This window comes from Pagrus major, chromosome 3 (genome assembly GCF_040436345.1).
Source record: "Pagrus major chromosome 3, Pma_NU_1.0".
Lineage (NCBI taxonomy): Eukaryota > Metazoa > Chordata > Actinopteri > Spariformes > Sparidae > Pagrus > Pagrus major.
The window spans coordinates 442,729-462,965 of NC_133217.1; the positions used below are offsets into that span (position 1 = coordinate 442,729).

At 40.4% G+C, this 20,237-nt stretch overlaps 3 protein-coding genes across 3 annotated transcripts; all 3 read left to right on the forward strand.

Annotated features, from left to right (window-relative positions):
* The first annotated feature begins 1 nt into the window (after window position 1).
* LOC140993555 (uncharacterized) lies at window positions 2–5,356 on the forward strand. Its single transcript, XM_073463043.1, has 2 exons — window positions 2–649; window positions 2,279–5,356. The coding sequence occupies exons 1-2, from the start codon at window positions 490–492 to the stop codon at window positions 3,691–3,693; spliced, it is 1,575 nt and encodes a 524-aa protein (XP_073319144.1). The 5' UTR covers window positions 2–489; the 3' UTR covers window positions 3,694–5,356.
* A 211-nt stretch (window positions 5,357–5,567) lies between these two features.
* On the forward strand, window positions 5,568–11,522 carry LOC140993554 (uncharacterized). The gene is made up of 2 exons (XM_073463042.1): window positions 5,568–6,195; window positions 8,541–11,522. Exons 1-2 carry the CDS (start codon window positions 6,024–6,026, stop codon window positions 10,118–10,120), a joined length of 1,752 nt encoding a protein of 583 aa, XP_073319143.1. The 5' UTR covers window positions 5,568–6,023; the 3' UTR covers window positions 10,121–11,522.
* Window positions 11,523–14,369: 2,847 nt separating this feature from the next.
* Window positions 14,370–20,013, forward strand: LOC140993574 (uncharacterized). The gene is made up of 2 exons (XM_073463066.1): window positions 14,370–14,908; window positions 17,004–20,013. The coding sequence occupies exons 1-2, from the start codon at window positions 14,869–14,871 to the stop codon at window positions 18,074–18,076; spliced, it is 1,113 nt and encodes a 370-aa protein (XP_073319167.1). The 5' UTR covers window positions 14,370–14,868; the 3' UTR covers window positions 18,077–20,013.
* Window positions 20,014–20,237: the final 224 nt, after the last annotated feature.

Here is a 20,237-nt window from a genome sequence, read left to right on the forward strand (position 1 = left end):
GGAAGGGATTTGCCTCAGTGTGATATGCTAACTGTACACAGCGCCATGTACCGCGGCTTTTTCGTTACAAATTACGTGCGTTTCAACAAAATACAGTCTGATTAAAACACCAGAGTCTGTATTTAAGGACACACTTGTCCAAAAAGTGAAATCCGTGTAAATGTCGGGGTGTTTCAGCGTGTTAGTGCTAAAGGACGTTAGCGTAGCTTGCTAGCAGGAAGCAGACGGAGCTGGGCCACACAGAGCTGCTCAGAGAAGATTCAATAGCTTTAGTTTACAGGCATCGAAATCGTACAAAAGTCCAGATTAGCCTGTGTGAAAAGCCTCTGTGCTGTTACTTTAAAATGTAAAAATATTTGAATAATCTCCCGGTGTCTGTCGATGTGAGGCTAACGGCTGCTAGCTTGAAATATAACATTTAGCATCAGAGCGAGCAGACGGTTTTTAACGGAGTGTTTCTGGAGGAAAAGTTCGTGTGAGTCAATAAAAATGTCTAAAGTCCAAACGCTGAGAGTGTTTGTGAAGCAGCGACTGACTGCGGCTGCTGAAGAGATATTTGAGCTGTTTGAAAGGACGATAGCAGAGTACGAGGAGGAGCTGGGTCGGCACCGGAAACTGCTGGACGCTGGAGGTCGGTCGCACAGAGCAGGTTTGACACTTCACATCCTGACATCAACTTCTTTACTGTCAGATGAGCAACAGTGTTATTACAGGATCCTTGAACACCAACACACAGAGGGAGACATCACCTTCTGTTCTCATGAGGTTCAGGAGATGTGATGATACTAAGGATTCACGATCACTGATAATTACCTGACTGTCATGGCCGATACCGATAAAATAACCGATAATAGAAACCAACACTTTAATGCTTTTTTAATGCACAACTGAGTGTGAGAAAGGCTACAATGTAGTGAGCAAAGATGGTTTATTTGATATAATATATATATGTTTTTCCCTCATGTTGTGTTCTTCGACACAGCTGCAGCAGTTTGACGTTATGAGCTACAACAGCGTGTTTTTTCTTCTGTTTTAATTGACTGCTAACAAAACAACTTTAAAGGTGCGACCCACCACCTGCTGTGTGTAGACGCAGCACTTGCTAAGCCTGCAAAAGCAATTCTTTATCTGCCGATATGGCTCCATATCTGAAAATGTGTCAGGGCCCGAAACTGTGCAAGTGTACAAAGTTTCACGCTTTTATTAAAAAGTGAACGAGTTTTGTGAGTGTGTTTCGTCTCTGCACCTGTTTAACGACTTGGATAGCCTTAGCTACTGGCTATTGGCTCATCACTGTTGGCGATATGACGTTAATAACTGCACAGTGGAGCTGTTGTGTTATTAACAAAAAAGCAGAAAATTTGTTTTCAAAAATAATTTATCAATTAATGCGGTCAACTTTACAAAATAAAATGAATGCGGCTCTTTTATCTCTTCCACCATTTATGTTTCATATCATATTTCAGATGATTAAGGACACCAGGGAATGGTTTGGCACACTGTAAACTGGAGCATATTACTGAAAATAATACCCCCTTTCCTATTCATGTAATTGAAAATCAGTTTTTAACAGGATTAAACAGTGACGTCTGTTGGTTGAACCCACACTGATCAGATAAGACACTTGCCACCAGGCTGAACAACTTTTCTGGAGAAAACCCAGATACGTGTAAAAAGTCTCAACAACTACCGATCTGTACCAGTCACTCGTTCTCCTGCACATAAGACGACATCCAAGCTAGCCTGGACCCCCGACAGTTTGCAGTCAGATCCACAGATGCCATCTCCACTGCCCTCCGCTCAGTCTTCACACACCTTGAAAACACCCATCAGAATGCTGTTTGTTTATTTCAGCTCAGCATTCAACACAATCTCCCCCATGAAACTGATGCACTCTGAGCTTGAGTACCACACTTTGTGATTAGACCTCCCTGCAAACAACTGGTTCACAGTTGAGAGGAGTGACTGCGGACCAGGCTACACAGCCTGTGTGTTCCTACTGTGAGCCTTACCATGCTGCCACTAGGGACAAGCTAGCAGGCCTGATATTATGGGCTAGGGTTAGTGGTTGACATCTTCATATCAGACATCTGGGAAACACTGTCCATCAACTGAGACTGTGTGTGAGCACCACGCATCGATGTTATAAACACAGAGTCCAGTTTACATGTGAACATAACATGAACATGAAATTGCAGCTGCCTTGCTAAAAGCAATGTATGCTAATAGTTTTAGTTTGAAGGACTGTGTAACATGTGCATGTCATTATTCTCCACAGATGTCCAGCAGCTGTCGGTGAGTAAAGATCAGGTTCCCCCTGAGCAGCAGGACCAGGAGAACCCACAACAGCTGCTACACATTAAAGAGGAAGAGGAGGAACTCTGGACCAGTCAGGAGGGAGAGCAGCTTCGAGGGCTGGAGGACGCTGATATCATCAAGTTCACCTTCACTCCTGTCCATGTGAAGAGTGAAGAAGATGATGAAGAGAAACCTCAGTCCTCACAGCTTCATCAAAGACAAACTGAAGAGATCAGAGATGGAGAACATTTGAAGCCAGATAGTCATGACAAGACGTCACACTCTTCTGATCCTGAGACTGATGACAACATCTCTGAACCTGAGACTGACGACAGTTGTGACTGGAGGGAGACCAGGGAACCTCAGCCAGATTTAAACTCTTTGCAAAACAATGACGTACCTGCAGGTAATGTGGAACGCAGTAATGAAAAACACTCAGTCAGCTCCTCTGAATGTTCTACAAGCGTTGGGAACAAGAGTCATCGGCAGAAACCCAATGAAAACCAAGCAGAAGCTTCAACAATTAGTTGCTCAGTTTGTGGTAAAAGTTACGACTCTAAGAACTCTTTGAAGTCTCACATGAGACTTCATTCAAAAGAAAAACGTTTCAGCTGCTCAGTTTGTAAGAAAACTTTCCAGTGGAGAAGAAACCTTGTTGCACACATGAGAATCCACACCGGGGAGAAACCCTTCAGTTGTTCTGTCTGCGGCACCAAATTCACACATCGCTCAAATTTGACTTCGCACTTAAAACTTCATACAGGAGAAAAACCTTTCACCTGCTCAGTTTGTAAGATGAGTTTCAGTCTGAGAAAGACTTTGGACGCACACATGAGCATCCACACTGGAGAGAAACCCTTTAGTTGTGAAGTTTGTGGTAAAACATTTGCACGAAAGGCACATATGAGACAACACTTAGCTCTCCACACAGAGGAGAAATCATTCAGCTGCTCAATCTGTGACAAAACCTTTTCATGGAGAGGAGATTTTGTGAGTCACATGAAAATCCACTCAGGTGAAAAGCACTTCAGTTGTTCCTTCTGTGGTAAAAGATTCGCACAAAACTCAAGTTTGACCTCTCACTTAACTCTCCACACAGGAGAAAAACCTTTCAGCTGCTCAGTTTGTAGCACGAGTTTCAGTCTCAGAAAGAACTTGACGAGACACATGAGAATCCACACTGGGGAGAAACCATTTAGTTGTTCAGTTTGTGGTCAAACGTTCACACAACATGGAACGCTGAAACGACACCTGGCTGTCCACACGGGGGAGAGACCATTTAGTTGTTCAGCTTGTGATCGGAAATTCACTCGGCTCTCACATATCAAAAATCACAAGTGTGTCGGTGAGAGCAGCGGCACCAACGAAGCTGCAGAGACGGAGGGCGACGCGTGACTCGACGCTGATCAGCTGAAAACTGTGACGCATTCTCAAAATAAGTTGTGCTAAAACTCTTCTACGATGAAACAACATGACCATTTGTTTTGTTTGTTTCTGGGAACTGTGCTTTTTTGGTTTTATGTGTATTTGTTCATTTAAAATGTATTAAACTGTCAAACAGTATTTTAGGACACCTATGCAGCACTACGGTCTACATTAGTTTGAAATGTGATTTAAATTACATTTCTTACCTCCCAAGAATGGAAGTTAGTAATTTAATGGACTGTCCTGGTCTTACGTTGATCTTTCATTATGAGTAAAGCATAAACAATTGAATCTTTGACTGCTCATACTGTATTTTTATTATTTTGGTAAAATCACGTCTGTAGACCAACTCACAATACAACAGCTGATGTGTTGGATCAGCACAGCTGCCTTTACAGCAAAGTGCATCAACTCTTGTTCTTGATAATATCATTAATAATGATTTTACTTAATTGAAAGGTTTATTTTGCTGCTTCAGTCAAGAATAAAATCATGATGTAATAGTCAGTGTAAACTGGTACAACCGAGCAAAAACAGGTTCAAACAGCAAATTCTGTATAAAAACATGTTTATTGTCATGGACAGACTGTTTATTGAAAGATGATGACACAGTTAAAGGAAAAGGCTTGTAATATTCATTTTTTAAAGTATTGGCAACGAATCTTATGCAAACCAACGATGTGTTTGTCGTCTCTAAAAACATCCAGATTTGCTCATTAGTTCCTATTGAAGGCGTGAATCTTTAACGCACAGTTACAGATAATTACAAGATAAAAAACAACCCTTCAGATTTCCTAAAACAGCAGCGCACTGTACTTTATATACACATATAATGATTATAGAAATATATACAGTAAATTGTATGTATTCTCTACAGAATGAGAAACATAATTTAGCTTAATAAACGTGACAGGTTTGATGATGCTTGCCTGACGTCCACTGGACGGCAGCAGAGTCTCACTGAGCTACGTTCAGAAACAAATTCAAGTTTTACACTTTTTTAAATGAATATTTCTGCTCATTTTTGTGTCATTTAGTTTCTACTAACCCCTTTAAATGTGCCTAAATGAAATTGATAATTTTTATTTTCTCTGACACATATTGAATTAAGGACTGCAACTTTATCCGTGGGATATTTCAGGGGTTGATTCATAGTTAAAGTTATAAACTTCTGATGATTTAAAAAAAAAAAAGTTTTATGGGTACACGGCCTGTTTCAAGTCTGTTTCTGCCCTCATGTATCTGTAAGGAAGAAAGGCTGTGTGAACTGGGATTTTCTTTTATTCTATTATTATTACCATTTTGATAATGTAGCCTGTGTGAATTCATGCTAAAATAATGTACAGTATCATAGGACAGATGAACAATAAGAAATATCTCCTGCTTCTGTTGACTTTTACTTTGAAATCCCTGCAGGAAGTGTACAGTTTTTTTGCCAGCAGAAGTTCATCATATTGTAAAAGAAGTTACTGTTGGTTTAAATCACTGTTTTCATGTTCATTTGATTGTAAGTTATTGAATTTCTACTTGCTGTATTTAAGGGTTGTTTTTGTCACTGTTGTTATTTTTACTTAGTAAAGAAACTTGTAACTGTTGTCTGAAGTGCTGTTTAAATAAAATATGTGCCAGCTGTAGTACTGAAGTGCTGTTTACTTTAACTTCACTTGTGGTTTTCTATACTGAATTAAATAGATGATGGTGTTTCTACCAGCGTTATTGCCAACTAAAGATCAATCAATTTTATTTTGAAATGCAGCAAAATGACACCGGAAGCGATTGTGCTTACCTGTGGCTTACATGCTAGCTTTTTCTGTTTTGTAGCAGCGGTTCCGTGCGTCACAATAAGTCCAGACCGGAGTGAAACACCAGAACCTGCGTGGATGAACTTGTTTAAGTGGACTCTGTGTGAACTTTTGGGATGTTTCACCTCAAACTCATCGAGCTTTTAAGTCACGAAGGAGCTAAATGCTAAGCTAAGGAGCGTTAGCGTAGCTCGCTAGCAGGAAGTAGAAGGGAGACGGAACTCGGTCAAAGTGCAGTCGGAGTGGATTCAGTGGAGACCGAGCTGTCATCCACGGACCCAAAATGTCCCGATGATTCTGCCTGAGGAGACTCGGAGCTTTAAACGTGTTTAACAGCTGAATTATCTGCTGCTGTCCTTCGGAGCTAATGAAGCTAACTTAGCTCGTTAGCCGGAAATAGACGGAGCCGAACGGACCGTGAACGCAGCGCACATCAGAGCGAGCAGACGGTTTTTAACGGAGTGTTTCTGGAGGAAAAGTTCGTGTGAGTCAGTAAAAATGTCTAAAGTCCAAACGCTGAGAGTGTTTGTGAAGCAGCGGCTGACTGCGGCTGCTGAAGAGATATTTGAGCTGTTTGAAAGGACGATAGCAGAGTACGAGGAGGAACTGGGTCGACACCGGAAACTACTGGACGCTGTTTTCAAGCCTCAGGTCCAGTTACACAGAGCAGGTTGGTTCCGTTCTTCATCAGTGAAACTCCTCCTTCAGTTGTGTGACAGGAGATCCATAAAGACACAGACAGGTTGATGTAAACAGCACCAGGAAACTGTGCTGCTGCTGAAGGTGAACAGTGGAGACATAATGACTGAACAGGTTTGTGCAGAAAGTTCGTGTTTCCGGGTCATTCGGTACCAACTCTCACAGAACTCAGAACTTCTCCCAGTTCATGTCACGGACTTTCTCAGAGAAATTAATGCAGAAACTTCTATTAGATTCATGAGATCTTGTAAAATCCAACAGCTTCACTTAAGTTGTGAATGTTTGAAGTTTGTCCCTCTGAGCTGAAGCTCATTGTTCTGGTTCTGTGTTCTGACCTCACTAATCTCTCATTTTTCACTGGACTGGGATGAAATTTGTTCTGAACATCAACGAGACCCTGAGGAAACTTGGCAACATGTGTTCATACAAATAAATGCTGCTGAATGTTTACAGTCATCAGATGACTAATAAATACATATTTAAATATGTATTTATTGTTTTTATATATTTACAGTCGACACAATGTTCGTACAGAACTTTCCCTCAAAGTGAACATATGACACAATACAAAACTATAACAGAGGAGGAAAAAAAAAAAATAATGAAAAATATAAATGAATGAAAGATAATAGATATATAAAACAATCACAGCACACGGTCCTCACAGCAGATTAATATTTTCATGACTCGTCTCCCAGATGTTGTTAAACTCGGAGGCTTTCTTCATTATTATATAAGTTAGTTACTCAAAAGCCAAACCTGATAATAATCAGCTTTAACCTGAATAATCTTTCATTTTCAAAAACTAGAATCTGCACTAGTTTTCATTTTGTTGCACCTGTATTAGTCGGTGTTCCCGGTGTGACACGGTGTTTAGGCAGAGACCGATTACACAACTTGCGTAGTATAACGGTGCTTATTTGGACGACGGATGCTACGATTACAGGAGGAAATGTTCGTTTTGCATTAGTGCTCTGCAGCACCAGCAGCACTCTCTTCTTGTAAAAAAGCTGATATAACGTGTAACACTGGTGTTGGCCTGAGCTCATAGTCAGTGAAAAATTTCAACACTGCAGCCGTTTAAATATAATTCTGTCACATCTAGAATGAGTTGCTCCTGTATACGTGTCTCTGCAGATGAAGCTTTGGAGCTGAACAACACACTTTTTAAGCTATTTTGACTGTATATTTTTATAGATGACCGTCATCTCTCCTCTGTAGAGAAGCAGCTCAAGCACCGACAGCAGGACGGCCTTTTCTGTTGGGACCACATTCCCTCAACTGTACGACAACCTCATACATACGCAAACGTGCAGCTGTGCCTGCTGCGCACTGCGTTAAGCCACAGATCAGCTGGTTGGGTCGGACTTTCAGCGGCTGTCTGACGTCAATATAAAGTGCCAAAAATGTTCAAAATATAGCATGCACTCAAACAGATATATATATTTAGGTGTGCCTTCTTTTGGGTGGCGAAAAAGCTTCCTGTCGGTGCTACGTGCTGCTTCTCCACATCAAAAGACCTGACCTGTCACTTTAATATTTATTGCAGACAACCTGTATTAACATGTAGTCAATGGGAGTGGAGTCCATGTTCGCTCAAGTGTACGCAGTCATTAAAGAAATGAAGATATTCTGAAATTCACGAACATCTTTCAAAGATTCTACTTTTTACTCAATTCGATACGCTGATATTATCCTTTTTGCTTCCCTGCAAGTATCTTGATAAGTTGTCTTGGACCCTGCTGCATGTAAAGATAAATGTTATTCTGTCCGCGTCCCTTCATGATCTTAAGCAGTAAAACATTTGAGAATCTTCAGCTGAGAGGTTCATTTGAACTCGTGGGTTGACGTGCACATTATATGAGCGTTGAGCTGCAGCTGCCTTGATATCAGTTCTGCTCTGATGAATTACGCAGCGCAGGATTTGCTTGTCGTGTCGGGAAACACTTCCTGTACGAGCAGCGTGGCTCCAGTGGCGTCTCATCTTCAGTGTAACGCGGTCGGTTCTCATTAGAAATAGACGATGAAAAAGATGTTTTGATAATCACGTCTCCATCATGTCAACATTTCACACAGTGAAGCACAAGTTAAATTTAGTTGTTTTTTTATGTTTTGTTACATTTAAAGTTGAAGGAATTCAACAGTTAAAAGACATTTAAAAAAAAAGTTAAATTAATGTTTTGTGTTTTCATAGTCAGTGAGTCGACTGAACTGGAAATATCAATAATTTGTCATAAATGAGCCCCGACGCTTGTAGTTGTTTTTGTTTTGACGTCTGAACATGTGATACAAAATGTGCAACACTTTTCTCCACAGACGTCCAGCAGCTGTTGGGGAATGGAGAAGAGGTTCCTCCTGAGCAGCAGGAGAGGAGCTCCGGTCTGGACCAGGAGGACCCACCAGAGGTGCAGCCGATTAAAGAGGAACAGGAGGAACTCGGGACCAGTCAGGAGGGAGAGCAGCTTCAACTCCCGGTGAAGAGTGAAGAAGATGATAAAGAGAAACCTCAGCCCTCACAGCTTCATCAACACCAAACCGAAGAGATCAGGGATGCAGAAGGTCTGAAAACAGAAGCTGACGGAGAGGACTGTGGAGGACCAGAACCAGCCAAGGACCCAGATCCAGATAGAGAATTAGGACCGGTTAGTCATGACGAGACGTCAGACTCATCTGAACCCGAGACTGATGACAGTTGTGATTGGACGGAGACCAGGGAACCTCAGCCAGATTTAAACCCTCTGCAAAACAATGACGTACCTGCAGGTAATATGGAACGTAGTAATGAAAACCACTCAGTCAGCTCCTCTGAATGTTCTACAAGCGTTGGTAACAACGGTCATCAGCAGAAACCCGATGAAAACCAAGCAGAGGTTTCAACAATTAGTTGCTCAGTTTGTGGTAAAAGTTACGACTCTGAGAACTCTCACATGAGACTTCATTCAAAAGAAAAACAGTTCAGTCACTCACCAGTTGTCTCCTCTGAATGTTCTACAAGCGTTGGTCACAAGGAACATCTGCAGAAACCCGATGAAATCCAAACTGAAGCGAAGACATTTAGTTGCACAATTTGTGATAAAAGTTACGGATTTAAGAGCTCCTTAAAGTCTCACATGAGAGTTCATTCAAAGGAAAAACGTTTCAGCTGCTCAGTTTGTAAAAAAACGTTTCAGTGGAAGAGAAACCTTTCGACACATGTGAGAAAGCATGCCGGGGAGAAACCCTTCAGCTGTTCTGTCTGCAGGAAAAAATTTGCACAGCGCTCAAATTTGACTTCACACTTAAAACTTCACAAGGGAAAAAAATTGTTGTCCTGCTCAGTTTGTAAGATGAGTTTCGATGATAGACGCATTTTGAACAGACACATGGGAACCCACACCCGGCAGAAACCTTTCAGCTGTTCAGTTTGTGGTAAAAGATTTGCACGAAAAACACACATGAAGCAACACTCAGTCGTCCACACAGAGGAGAATCCGTTCGATTGTTCAGTTTGTCAAAAAACTTTTCAGTGGAAATGCGACGTTGTGAGGCACATGAAGATTCACACAGAGGAGAAACCCTTCAGCTGTCCTGAATGTGGTAAAACATTCATACTAAAGTCAAGTTTGACTGCACACTTAACACTTCATACAGGAGAAAAACCTCACAAATGCTCAGTTTGTAAAGCAAGTTTCAGTCTGAGAAAGAATTTGAATGCACACATGAGAATCCACGGTGCAGAGAAACAGTTCAGCTGTTCAGTTTGTGGTAAAAGATTCACACAACATGGAACTCTGACCCGACACCAGGCTGTCCACACGGGCGAGAGGCCGTTTAGTTGCAGTGTTTGTGAAAAAAGATTCACTCAGCAGTGTCATTTTAAAAAGCACAAGTGTGTTCAGAGCAGGAGAAGTAAATGAAGCTGCAGAGATGCTTGCTGGGCCGCCTGTTGGGAAAGACTCGACTCACAACTGATCAGTTAAAAACTCGTGATACAGACGACTGTGATAAAAGGGGGAACGACTAACATGGTTGACGTCCGATATTCACGCTCGTTGTACCTCACGTGTATAAGTTAGCATTTTGTTCTGTCACTTTAAATATGAATGTGTTTGCCTTTAAAGGAACGACGCACCGCTCGGTCTAACTTACCTCTGTTAGTGGTAAGTCATGTTGACAGCACCGCAAACTGTTTAAGGCCCTGTGTCCACAAGTGCTTTTTCCTAAACGCCAGCGTCTTTTTTCAATTGTTCCCAATGTGGTGTGCGCGTCTGCAGCAGCACCCAGCGTCTCTTTTCCCGCGAGCGCTCCGACTTTTTTGTGCAGCCGCCCCGAGCACCAACAGTTGAAACTCTCTAACTTTTCAGAAAGGCTCTGGTGATGTCACCGTGCCTCTCTTGGCGATAATATTCACTGTCATATACACTGTTGTCTCCTATGGATGATGTTATCACCTACATCCTCCTCGCTCTGATGTCCCGATGTCAAATAAAAATCAAACAGATAGTAAACCTCAGAGGATCAGTGTCCATCATACAGCGGCGGCTGTAAAGATATTGTTGTTATCAAGACAAGACGTACAAACGCTTCATCTCAGCGCTCCTGAACGCATCGCCAGCACTTTACTGCCTCAAAATAAACACTGTGGACACAGACTGTAAGAGTGCTTTATTTTTCATAATTTGATTGTTCTTTCAATGCATGCACTATTAACCTTCAGGACTTCAGACACGGGCTGTGTTCCAATTTAGTATTGCATCCTTCGAGGACGCGGCCTTTGTGGCGAGAAGGCTGCAGCCCCTGAATTGGAAAACAGCTAAGGACAAAGACTTGTACATCTGCATATTCATCATATCTGTTCTGTGAACATGTAGGCTATGATGACACAAGTGTTCACTCAAACATCATCGATGCTGAAGATTTACTGTTTGTTCCAGAGGAGTTCAGTGATGCACCGTCTGTAAACCTGTGGCGTCTTTATTTCACACACACAAGATTACACCTGTTGCATAAGAACAAATTCTGACCAGTGAATGTGTAGTTGTGTAACAATAAATGATCTTTTTTATGTGATTGAAAGTAATATTAATAGTTGTTTTCATAAGTTTGTATGATTAAATTTGGACTCTTTCAAAGGTTGTGTAATAAGTTTTAAACTTCAGCATTTGCTCTGAATTTCTGAATCAGTGAATCCCTGAGTGAGTTCCTCTGAGGTGATGGGTTTATTTTGTCTTTTTTTGTGTGTCTGCATTATTTTGTCTGATATTTGTTGTTTGAAAATGTGATTTATAAATTAAAAAACTGAACTGATCTCCCAAATCATTTCATTCTGGGACTTGTGTGTTTATTGCAGTTGTTCTGTAAATGACTTTAACTTCACAAGATCCACACTTGATTTTATTCCAGCTCAGATTAAATTCTTCTGAAGTTCTGAATGCATTTTTTTTAGTACTGTGGATTTTGACTTAATCTCTTTCATTATAGTCACGTCACAAAGGGATTAAATCTATAATTAAATTGATTTTTATCATTTCTAATCAGAGATCTGTGAGGATACTTTGGTGTTTGTGCTGGATATTGTGAGTCGTAAAGTTTTCTGTTTCAATGAAAGCAGCTTTTTTTTCCTGCTTGAGTCGAGTAGAAATACGATGTGGCTGCCAGTGTGAAGACTTAAAGACACATAGCTGAAGGGTGAAGCTTGTAATATTAAAATGTTTGACTGTTGTCAACAAACCTTGGCTGTGTCCCATTTCAGGGGCTGCATTCTTCAAAGGCCGCGTCCTTCAAAGGATGCAGCCCCAGAATTGGGACACAGCCCCTGTGTGTTTTTTAAACCAACAATAAGTTCGTCCGTCTCTTAATACTGTCTGACTTCCTGTCTGTGGCTCTCAGCTCGTTGGTTCCTACAGAAGATGTAAATCTTTATAAACTAAAAGAAAAATATATAGTTTCATGTTTACAAAACGCTTCAACAGCTGCTCACTGCAGTATTTATGTACAAATAATATACGTATTAATCTACACTTTACTAATACTGGAACACCTCTTATATCTGGAGTCATGCTGTTCTCCCTGATGTCCACTGGAGGGCAGCAGAGTCTCACTGAACTACATTCAGGATGGATGTTGGACTTGAGTGTTTTCACCTGATATAAGATTCTTTAGATTTTATAAAAGTAATTAGTTTGCGGTGACTAAGTTGAAGGTCAGTTTTGTTCAGCTCAACAGACATATCAGTCATCACACTTCCTCCTCTGCTGTCTGACAGTAGATCCACTGGGAGAAGAGACGATGCTGGTGAGCAGCTCTTCATCCTCTAAACTACCTCCTGTCTCATCTCCAGTCAGCTGATGTCCCTCCACTCCCACGTCTCCTCACTCACCTAAAGACTAAAACACTACTCACTTTACTGTTTCACATCTAAATGTACCATACTAATGCACACAGATTTTTATTTTGATATGTTATTCAACGAGGTAGCTCCAACCATCATATCACAAAATCAGTTTCTGGTTGAGCAAGATCAGAGAAAAGTTTCCACATGTATGATATGAAATATACAGCTGGTTCAGAAACAAGTAAAAGAGGCAAAAATAAATCAAATTAATAAGTAAAGAATGAAAAAAAGGAAATAATCATAATAAATAAATAAAATAAAGAATAAAAGAAGCAGGGCTCATCTCAGATTTATACAGTACAGAGAATACAGAAGTTATTATTAGCTACCATGGAAGGTAATGTAATAATAAATAATAAATTATTTTACTTGTAGTATTTCTATATTTACTTAAATAGGTAAGTAATATATAATATAATAATATATAACATAGAGACATAACCTGATCACCTTTATTTTGAAAATAAGCAAAGTAGTACAGGTGTTTTTTTACTGTGCAGTCCTGTGGCCCAAGTGAAGTGGCTACGGAAAAAGAACGGTGCAGATAAAAAAAGTAACCTGATGTTTCCATAATGTGGCTGGTTGTCAACAATTGATGGAGGTAGATGCTTTACCTTGCCACTTTTATTGTTGTTGTTGTTGTTGTTGTTATCGTTGTTGCAATGTGATTTTACACCGCTTTGATCTATAAATAAAGTCATAATTCAATATCCCTGTTTCAGTGATTTTATAACGAGCATTGGGAAATCAATGCAGAAAAGGATGCAGGAGCGTTTCCACGTTACATTAGAAAGCGATCATATAACACATGCTGAGAAATGAGTAAGTGCTGTCAGAGGTGGGTAATAACGATTTACATTTACTTCATTACATTTACTTAAGTAACTTTTTGGATAACTTGTACTTTTAAGAGCATAATTATGAATACAATAATGCAGTATATATGAACTGCAGGCGAACTGTAACGGAGCCTTTACATTCTGCATCACATCCTCTGTGTTTGCAGGTGCATGTACAGTGAAAGGGCCTGCCGAAAAGAGACTGCACCCTGTAACTCTGGATTGGGAGGAGTGATATTGAACAAATTCACTGTACATGCACCCGGTTTCCTCTACTATTAATGCTGAAAAGACAGAGAATGTAACCCCTCCTAATCCAGAGTTACAGGGTGCAGACTGCACAGTGACACAGTGATATTGACCAAATTCACTGTACATGCACCTGCAAACACAGAGACTGTGATGCAGAATGTAAAGGCTCCGTTACAGTTCGCCTGCAGTTCTACATATACTGCATTATTGTATTCATAATTATGCTCTTAAAAGTACAAGTTATCCAAAAAGTCACTTAAGTAAATGTAATGAAGTAAATGTAAATCGTTATTACCCACCTCTGACAGCACTTACTCATTTCTCAGTATGTGTTATATGATCGCTTTCTAATGTGACGTGGAAACACTCCTGCACTTTTTTTCTGCCTTTATTTCCTCATCCTCGTTATAAAATCACTGAAACAGGGATATTGAATTATGACTTTATTTATAGATCAAAGCGGTGTAAAATCACATTGCAACAACGATAACAACAACAACAACAACAACAACAACAACAACAACAATAAAAGTGGCAAAGTAAAGCATCTACCTCCATCAATTGTTGACGCGCACTTCCTCTGAACTGATGCGCGTTCCCGTCGGGGGCGGTCTATTCTCGGCACTGCACCGGAAGCGATTGTACTTCCGGTGGCTAACAAGCTAGCTGGTTCCGTTGTGTGTTAGCTGGCTCCGTTGTGTGTCCGCGGTTCCGTGCGTTACTGTGAGACACAGTCAGGGTGAAACAGCAGCGTCTGGACGGATGAAGCTGTTTAAGAGGAGCCCGTGTGAACTTTTGGGATGTTTCACCTCAGACTCATCGACATTTGTAGCCAGGAAGAGAAGCTAAAGGCGAAGCTAAGTGGCGTTAGCGTAGCGTGCTAGCAGGAAATAGACGGAGACGGTGCTGGTCGGAGTCGCTTCGATAGAGAACAAACTGTGATACAGAACCAAAATGTCCAGATGAACCCGTGTGAAGAGACTCTGTGCTGCTCACGTTATTTTTAAATATTTAACATCTGAATCTAATGAAGCTAACTTAGCTGGTTTAGCTGGAAATAGACGGACCCGAACCTGCTCTGATGTAGCATTAGCATTAGCATTAGCATCGCAGGACACGTCAGAGAGCAGCAGCTGGTACCGGAGCGTTTCTGCAGGAAGAGTCTGTGAATCAGGAGAAAATGTCGCTGGACGCTGGTGTGAAGACTGAAGACGGAGCAGGTTTGTTCTCTTCACTTCTGATTCTCACTTTACACTGAAACCAGGTCATTATTGTCTTCATACACAAACACTGCAAGCAAAGAATGAATGAATGCAAATTAATAATCAATTTACTTCCAGTCCTGAACCTTTGTACGCTCCCATATAACATATACAAGGGCCAGTGCCAATGCAATTAATAGTTTTTATGAAAATATATTCACAAAGGCACATAAAGTGTAACATTTAGACTGTAAGAAACATATAAACTATTGTTGTAGGTTTACAGTGATGATAAAATGACTAGAACAGGTGATTGTAAAGTCATCTAATGTGTTTTTGGTCATTCATCATCAACTTTTCCAAGTTCATGTTCTGAAAAATTCAATGTAAAAGCTTCTGTAGCGTTCACAGGACCCTCGGCTGCACTCTGGGTCTTTATTAGTTCAGCTGTCAGAGGTCACACAGCTGCACTGTGTAGTTTTGTAGAAGAAATTCAAACTCAGAATTGTAATATTTACAATATTAATGAGGTAACAATACAAACCTAGAAATATGTATTAAACAAGCTGTTCTCAGAGGAAAATAAGGTCCCAGAACACTGTGAACATCCAGGAAACTTTAAGGATCATTTACAACATGTGTTGATTTAAATAGTTGTTGCAGAATCTTTACAATCGTCACATTAATGTGTATAAACAATAAATAATTTTATACCTGAACAAAGAATCTTTCATCTTCTAAAAATAATATCTCCTTTAGTTTTCACTTTGTTGCAACCACATTTTGATTCCTTGTAGATAAATATGTATATATATATAAATATATATCCACTTGTAAAGAACGTGTTCATCATGTCCGTCTTCAGTTCCAGTGATTTCTACCGCTTCATGTTTCTGTGATGAAATGAGTGCAACACAAAAAACATTCATGAAGTTTGGTTCAGTGATGAATTTATTAAAGGTTTTCTGACAATATGACTGAATCTGCCGGATCAAAAATATACATACAGTAATTCTGATATTTGGTTGAACTTCTCTCGGGCATTTTCACCTCAGTTAGCTGCTTTTGATATCCATCCTCAAGCTTCTGATCGTCCTCTGGATGAATTTTTAACTGCTCCTCTTGACAGAATTGTGACAGAACCTCAGTTCTGGCCTGATTGATCCGTTCCTTCACCACTTCTGATGTGTGTTTGGATCATTGTCCTACCTGCACCCAAGAGCCAATCTGCTGCTGATGATTTTAGGTTTTCGAAAAGAATTTGGAGATAATCCTCCTTCTTCATTATTCCATTTACTTTCTGTAGAGCAGCAGATCCACTGGCAGCAGAACCGCCCCACAGCATAATACTACCAGCACCATGCTTGAGAGTAGGTTTGGTGTTCTCGGGTTAAAGACCTCACCTTCTCACCTCCAAACATATTGCTGCTCATTGTGGCCAAACAACTCAGTTTTAGTGTCATCTGACCACAGAGTTTTCCTCCAGAAGGTTTTTTCTTTGTCCACGTGATCAGCAGCAAACTTCAGTCCAGCTTTAAGGAGCCGTGTCCGGATCAGGAGCTTCTTTCTTGTTCATGTTGGTGTAAAACACACTTGACTGTGGACGCTGACACCTGTCTCCTCCAGCAGCTTCTAATTCATTGCAGACTTGCTTTTTGGTGTTTTTTGTTGACTCTTGACCATCCGGACCAGTTTTCTCTCAGCAGCAGGTGATAGTCTGATGGTGGCAGTGACACAACTGTGACGTGCACTTTATACATAACAGTTGTTTGTACAGTTGATCTTGGGACCTGTAACTGCTTTAAAATGGCTCCAAGTGACTTTCCTATAATAATGGGCCCTTTCAGATCAATGCTGAGCTCCTTAGACTTTCCCATTGTAGTGTTTGTGGCTGAAAAGTCACCAGCTGTTATCAATCAGAACCACTCAGGAGAAGTTAAGAGGCCATGCTACTTTCTATAATCACCAAAATTGAATTAATGACTTCACAGTATGAGAAACAAAATGAGAAACATTTCTTCAAACCTTTAAGAAAGCAGTGATGTCAGCTGTCTAAATATTAACAGGAAACATGCTTTTCTAAAACATGTATGTATTTCTTTGTTCTCCACAGACGTCCAGCAGCTGTTGGTGATTAAAGAAGAGGTGGAGTGGAGCTCCAGTCTGGACCAGGAGGACCCACCAGAGCTGCCACACATTAAAGAGGAACAGGAGGAACTCTGGATCAGTCAGGAGGGAGAGCAGCTTGGAGGGCTGGAGGAGGCTGATATCACCAAGTTCACCTTCACTCCCGTCACTGTGAAGAGTGAAGAAGATGATGAAGAGAAACCTCAGTCCTCACAGCTTCATCAAATCAAAACTGAAGAGATCAGAGATGTAGAACATTTGAAAACAGAAGCTGATGGAGAGGACTGTGGAGGACCAGAACCAGCCTGGAACTTTAATCCAGATACTCATTTACAGCCTGCTGATGATGAAAAGACTTCACACTCCTCTGAACCCGAGTCTGATGACAGTTGGGTTTGGGAGGACACGAGGCAACCTCGGCCAGCTTTAAGGAATAAGGACATGAAATGTATCATTGGAAAAACGCCCAACAGCTCTGAATGTGCTACAAGCTTTGACAACAAGGCACTTCTGAAGAAACAAGATGTAGGACAAACAGAATTGAAACCGTTCAGTTGCTCAGTTTGTGGCAAAAAATACCAACACAAGAAGTCTTTAACAAGTCACATGAGGATTCACTCAAAGGAAAAACGTTTCAGCTGCCCGGTCTGTAAAAAATCATTTCTGTGGAGAGGAAGTGTTGTGGTGCACATGAGGACCCACACAGGGGAGAAACCCTTCAGTTGCTCTTTTTGTGGCACAAAATTCACAGACAGCTCATCTTTGACAAAACACTTGAGAGTCCACACAGGAGAAAAACCTTACAGCTGCTCAGTTTGTAAAAAGAGTACAAGCGACAGCAGTTCTCTGATCAAACACATGAGAATCCACACTGGAGAGAAACCGTTCAGTTGTTCAGTTTGTGGTAAAACATTCGCACTACAAGGAACCCTGAGACAACACCTGACTACCCACACAGGACAGAAACCATTCAGCTGCAGCGTTTGTGATAAAAAATTCACTCGGCCCATTCACCTCCGACAGCACAAGTGTGTGGGTGAGAGCGCCAAAAACAAATGAAGCTGCAGAGATTCTTGTTGAGCCATTTCTTTCCTGCAGGATTAAAGTACTGAGAGCAAAGCTTTGTTCAGCACTGATCAGGGATCAGACTCCAAAATAAGAAGTGAATCAGCCGATATTCACCTTGTTCACTGCTGTCGGTCTGTAAGGAAATAAGATAATACTCGCTGATGACAGCGGCTGATTTTTATCTGTTGTGGCACATACATTTTGCGTCAGGACATTCATGACATCCACACCGTCAATTTGTAATGCTATGGAAGAACTAAACTAGAACTATGCCTCTGCTTCAGAGAAAGTAAAGCTCCTATGAAGCTACGATATGGTACAAGGTCACTTCGAGCCCTCAATATGTAAGGTTGCAGTGACCTTTGACCTCCAAAATCTAATCAGTTCACTCTTGAGGCAAAGTGTAGATTTTTGCTGAATTTGACAAAAATCCCTCTTGAAATATTGTCCTCACAAGATTTGAGGTCACAGTTATCAGTTATTCCTTCCAAGTGGACGTCTGTACCAAATTTTAAGAAATTCCCTCAGGCGTTCTTGAGATGTCGCAGTGACCTTTGACCTCAGACCACCGAAATCTAATCAGTTCATCTTGAGTGTATATAGATAAAAATATAACAGAATTCCCTCACGGCGTTCTTGAGCTATCACGCTCACAAGAAAGGCCCAAACAGACAAATCAAAAACAAATCGCCGTCGGAGGCATAAAAATGTTATGAATGAGCAGGTGGTTGTAAAGCTGCTGAAAAGACTTTTTAAAGCAGTTAAATCTCACAACATGCTTCTATTAAAGGTTTCTTACATTTATATTATTTTTTTTCTCTTTGAAAGATGAGTGTAATGAAGGGTTTAATGACTTTATCTCCCTGGCTGTATTACTGAACAAAATAAAAACAAAATAAACATGTTATCCACTATTTATTTTAAACATCTGTGTCGGCTCAGAATTTCCCGATCGGTGCGTCCATTAAAAACTCCAACGGCACTCAGAAGAAGAGAGTAGACCGATTATCAGGGCTGATATTCAGCATTTTTCTTCCCACAACACTATCTGACCGCTGAGTAATCTGAATCTGCAAAGAAACTAAAGTAATCAAATAAATGTGGTGGCGATGAAGTATGAAGGAGCAGAAAACAAATACTCAAGTAAAGTACCTCAAGATTTTACTTAAGAACAGAACTTGAGTATATTTTTTATTTCATCTCTGGTTGACACTAAGATCTTAATTTTTACTGTAAATGAATATCGCTCGACCCCTACAATAGAGCGCATACCTTCACCAAACTCCGGCAGTCCCGTGTTATATTCGATCTTAGATACCAACCACCTTAAAATGCCTTAAAATCTGTTTTAGTCCCTGAGAAATTAACAAAATTGAAGTGAAACATCCTGCTGCAACATTAAAGAAAGTGAGAACGAAGTGTTGATCTGTAGCAGAAGTCACTGTGGTCTGTTCTGTGTACAAAGTTTAGTGGAAATCTGTTCAGCAGAAACAGACAAACAAATGGACACAAGTGGAAACAACGTACATAGTGATCATTTAAAAACTTGATTTATTTTATGTCACCTAAACAGCTTCATGGTCAACAGCTGCTGGATGTGATTGCAAAATTAAATGGCCTGACTTACCTCCAAACAACGTGATTTATTTCTGATGATTCCTAAACTGCTCATCTTGTTTGTTTGTTTTGTTTTGTTTTTTTTGTCAGGTCACAAGCAGACTTTGTATGACTCTATGTTGAGTGATGTTTTGGCTGTTGTCATTCTTTAAGTGAATATTTTCATCCTGGGAATTATGTGTTTGTTTATTACAGTTTGTAGCAGCAGCAAAACTTCCTGTTAGAAAACAGCCTGTGACAACATGAAGAAGAGTTGTTGTAATATTGGGAAAATCCACACTTGATTAAATTCCTCTGAACTTCTGACTGCACGTTTTTGAGTCCTGTGTTTTCTGACTTCATCTCTTAGATCATAGAGACTATAAATAAAAGATTGATTACTTTTACTTTGAAAATCAGCGAAGAAGCATAAGATATTTATTTTTTGTGTTTTGTTTTTTAATAATTATTATTTATTTTGTTTATTTATTCATTTACTTGCAGAATGTAACCTCAAGTACATGAAGCCCTGAGGCTACAGTGTGTAGTACTGTCA

Bases quoted from the DNA above. Each gene is read 5' to 3' on its own strand.
- LOC140993574 (XM_073463066.1), top strand. From the start codon at position 14,869: ATGTCGCTGGACGCTGGTGTGAAGACTGAAGACGGAGCAG. The intron at 14,909-17,003 runs GTTTGTTCTCTT...TGTTCTCCACAG, and splicing joins GAAGACTGAAGACGGAGCAG to ACGTCCAGCAGCTGTTGGTG.
- LOC140993555 (XM_073463043.1), top strand. From the start codon at position 490: ATGTCTAAAGTCCAAACGCTGAGAGTGTTTGTGAAGCAGCGACTGACT. The intron at 650-2,278 runs GTTTGACACTTC...TATTCTCCACAG, and splicing joins AGGTCGGTCGCACAGAGCAG to ATGTCCAGCAGCTGTCGGTG.
- LOC140993554 (XM_073463042.1), top strand. From the start codon at position 6,024: ATGTCTAAAGTCCAAACGCTGAGAGTGTTTGTGAAGCAGCGGCTGACT. The intron at 6,196-8,540 runs GTTGGTTCCGTT...TTTTCTCCACAG, and splicing joins GGTCCAGTTACACAGAGCAG to ACGTCCAGCAGCTGTTGGGG.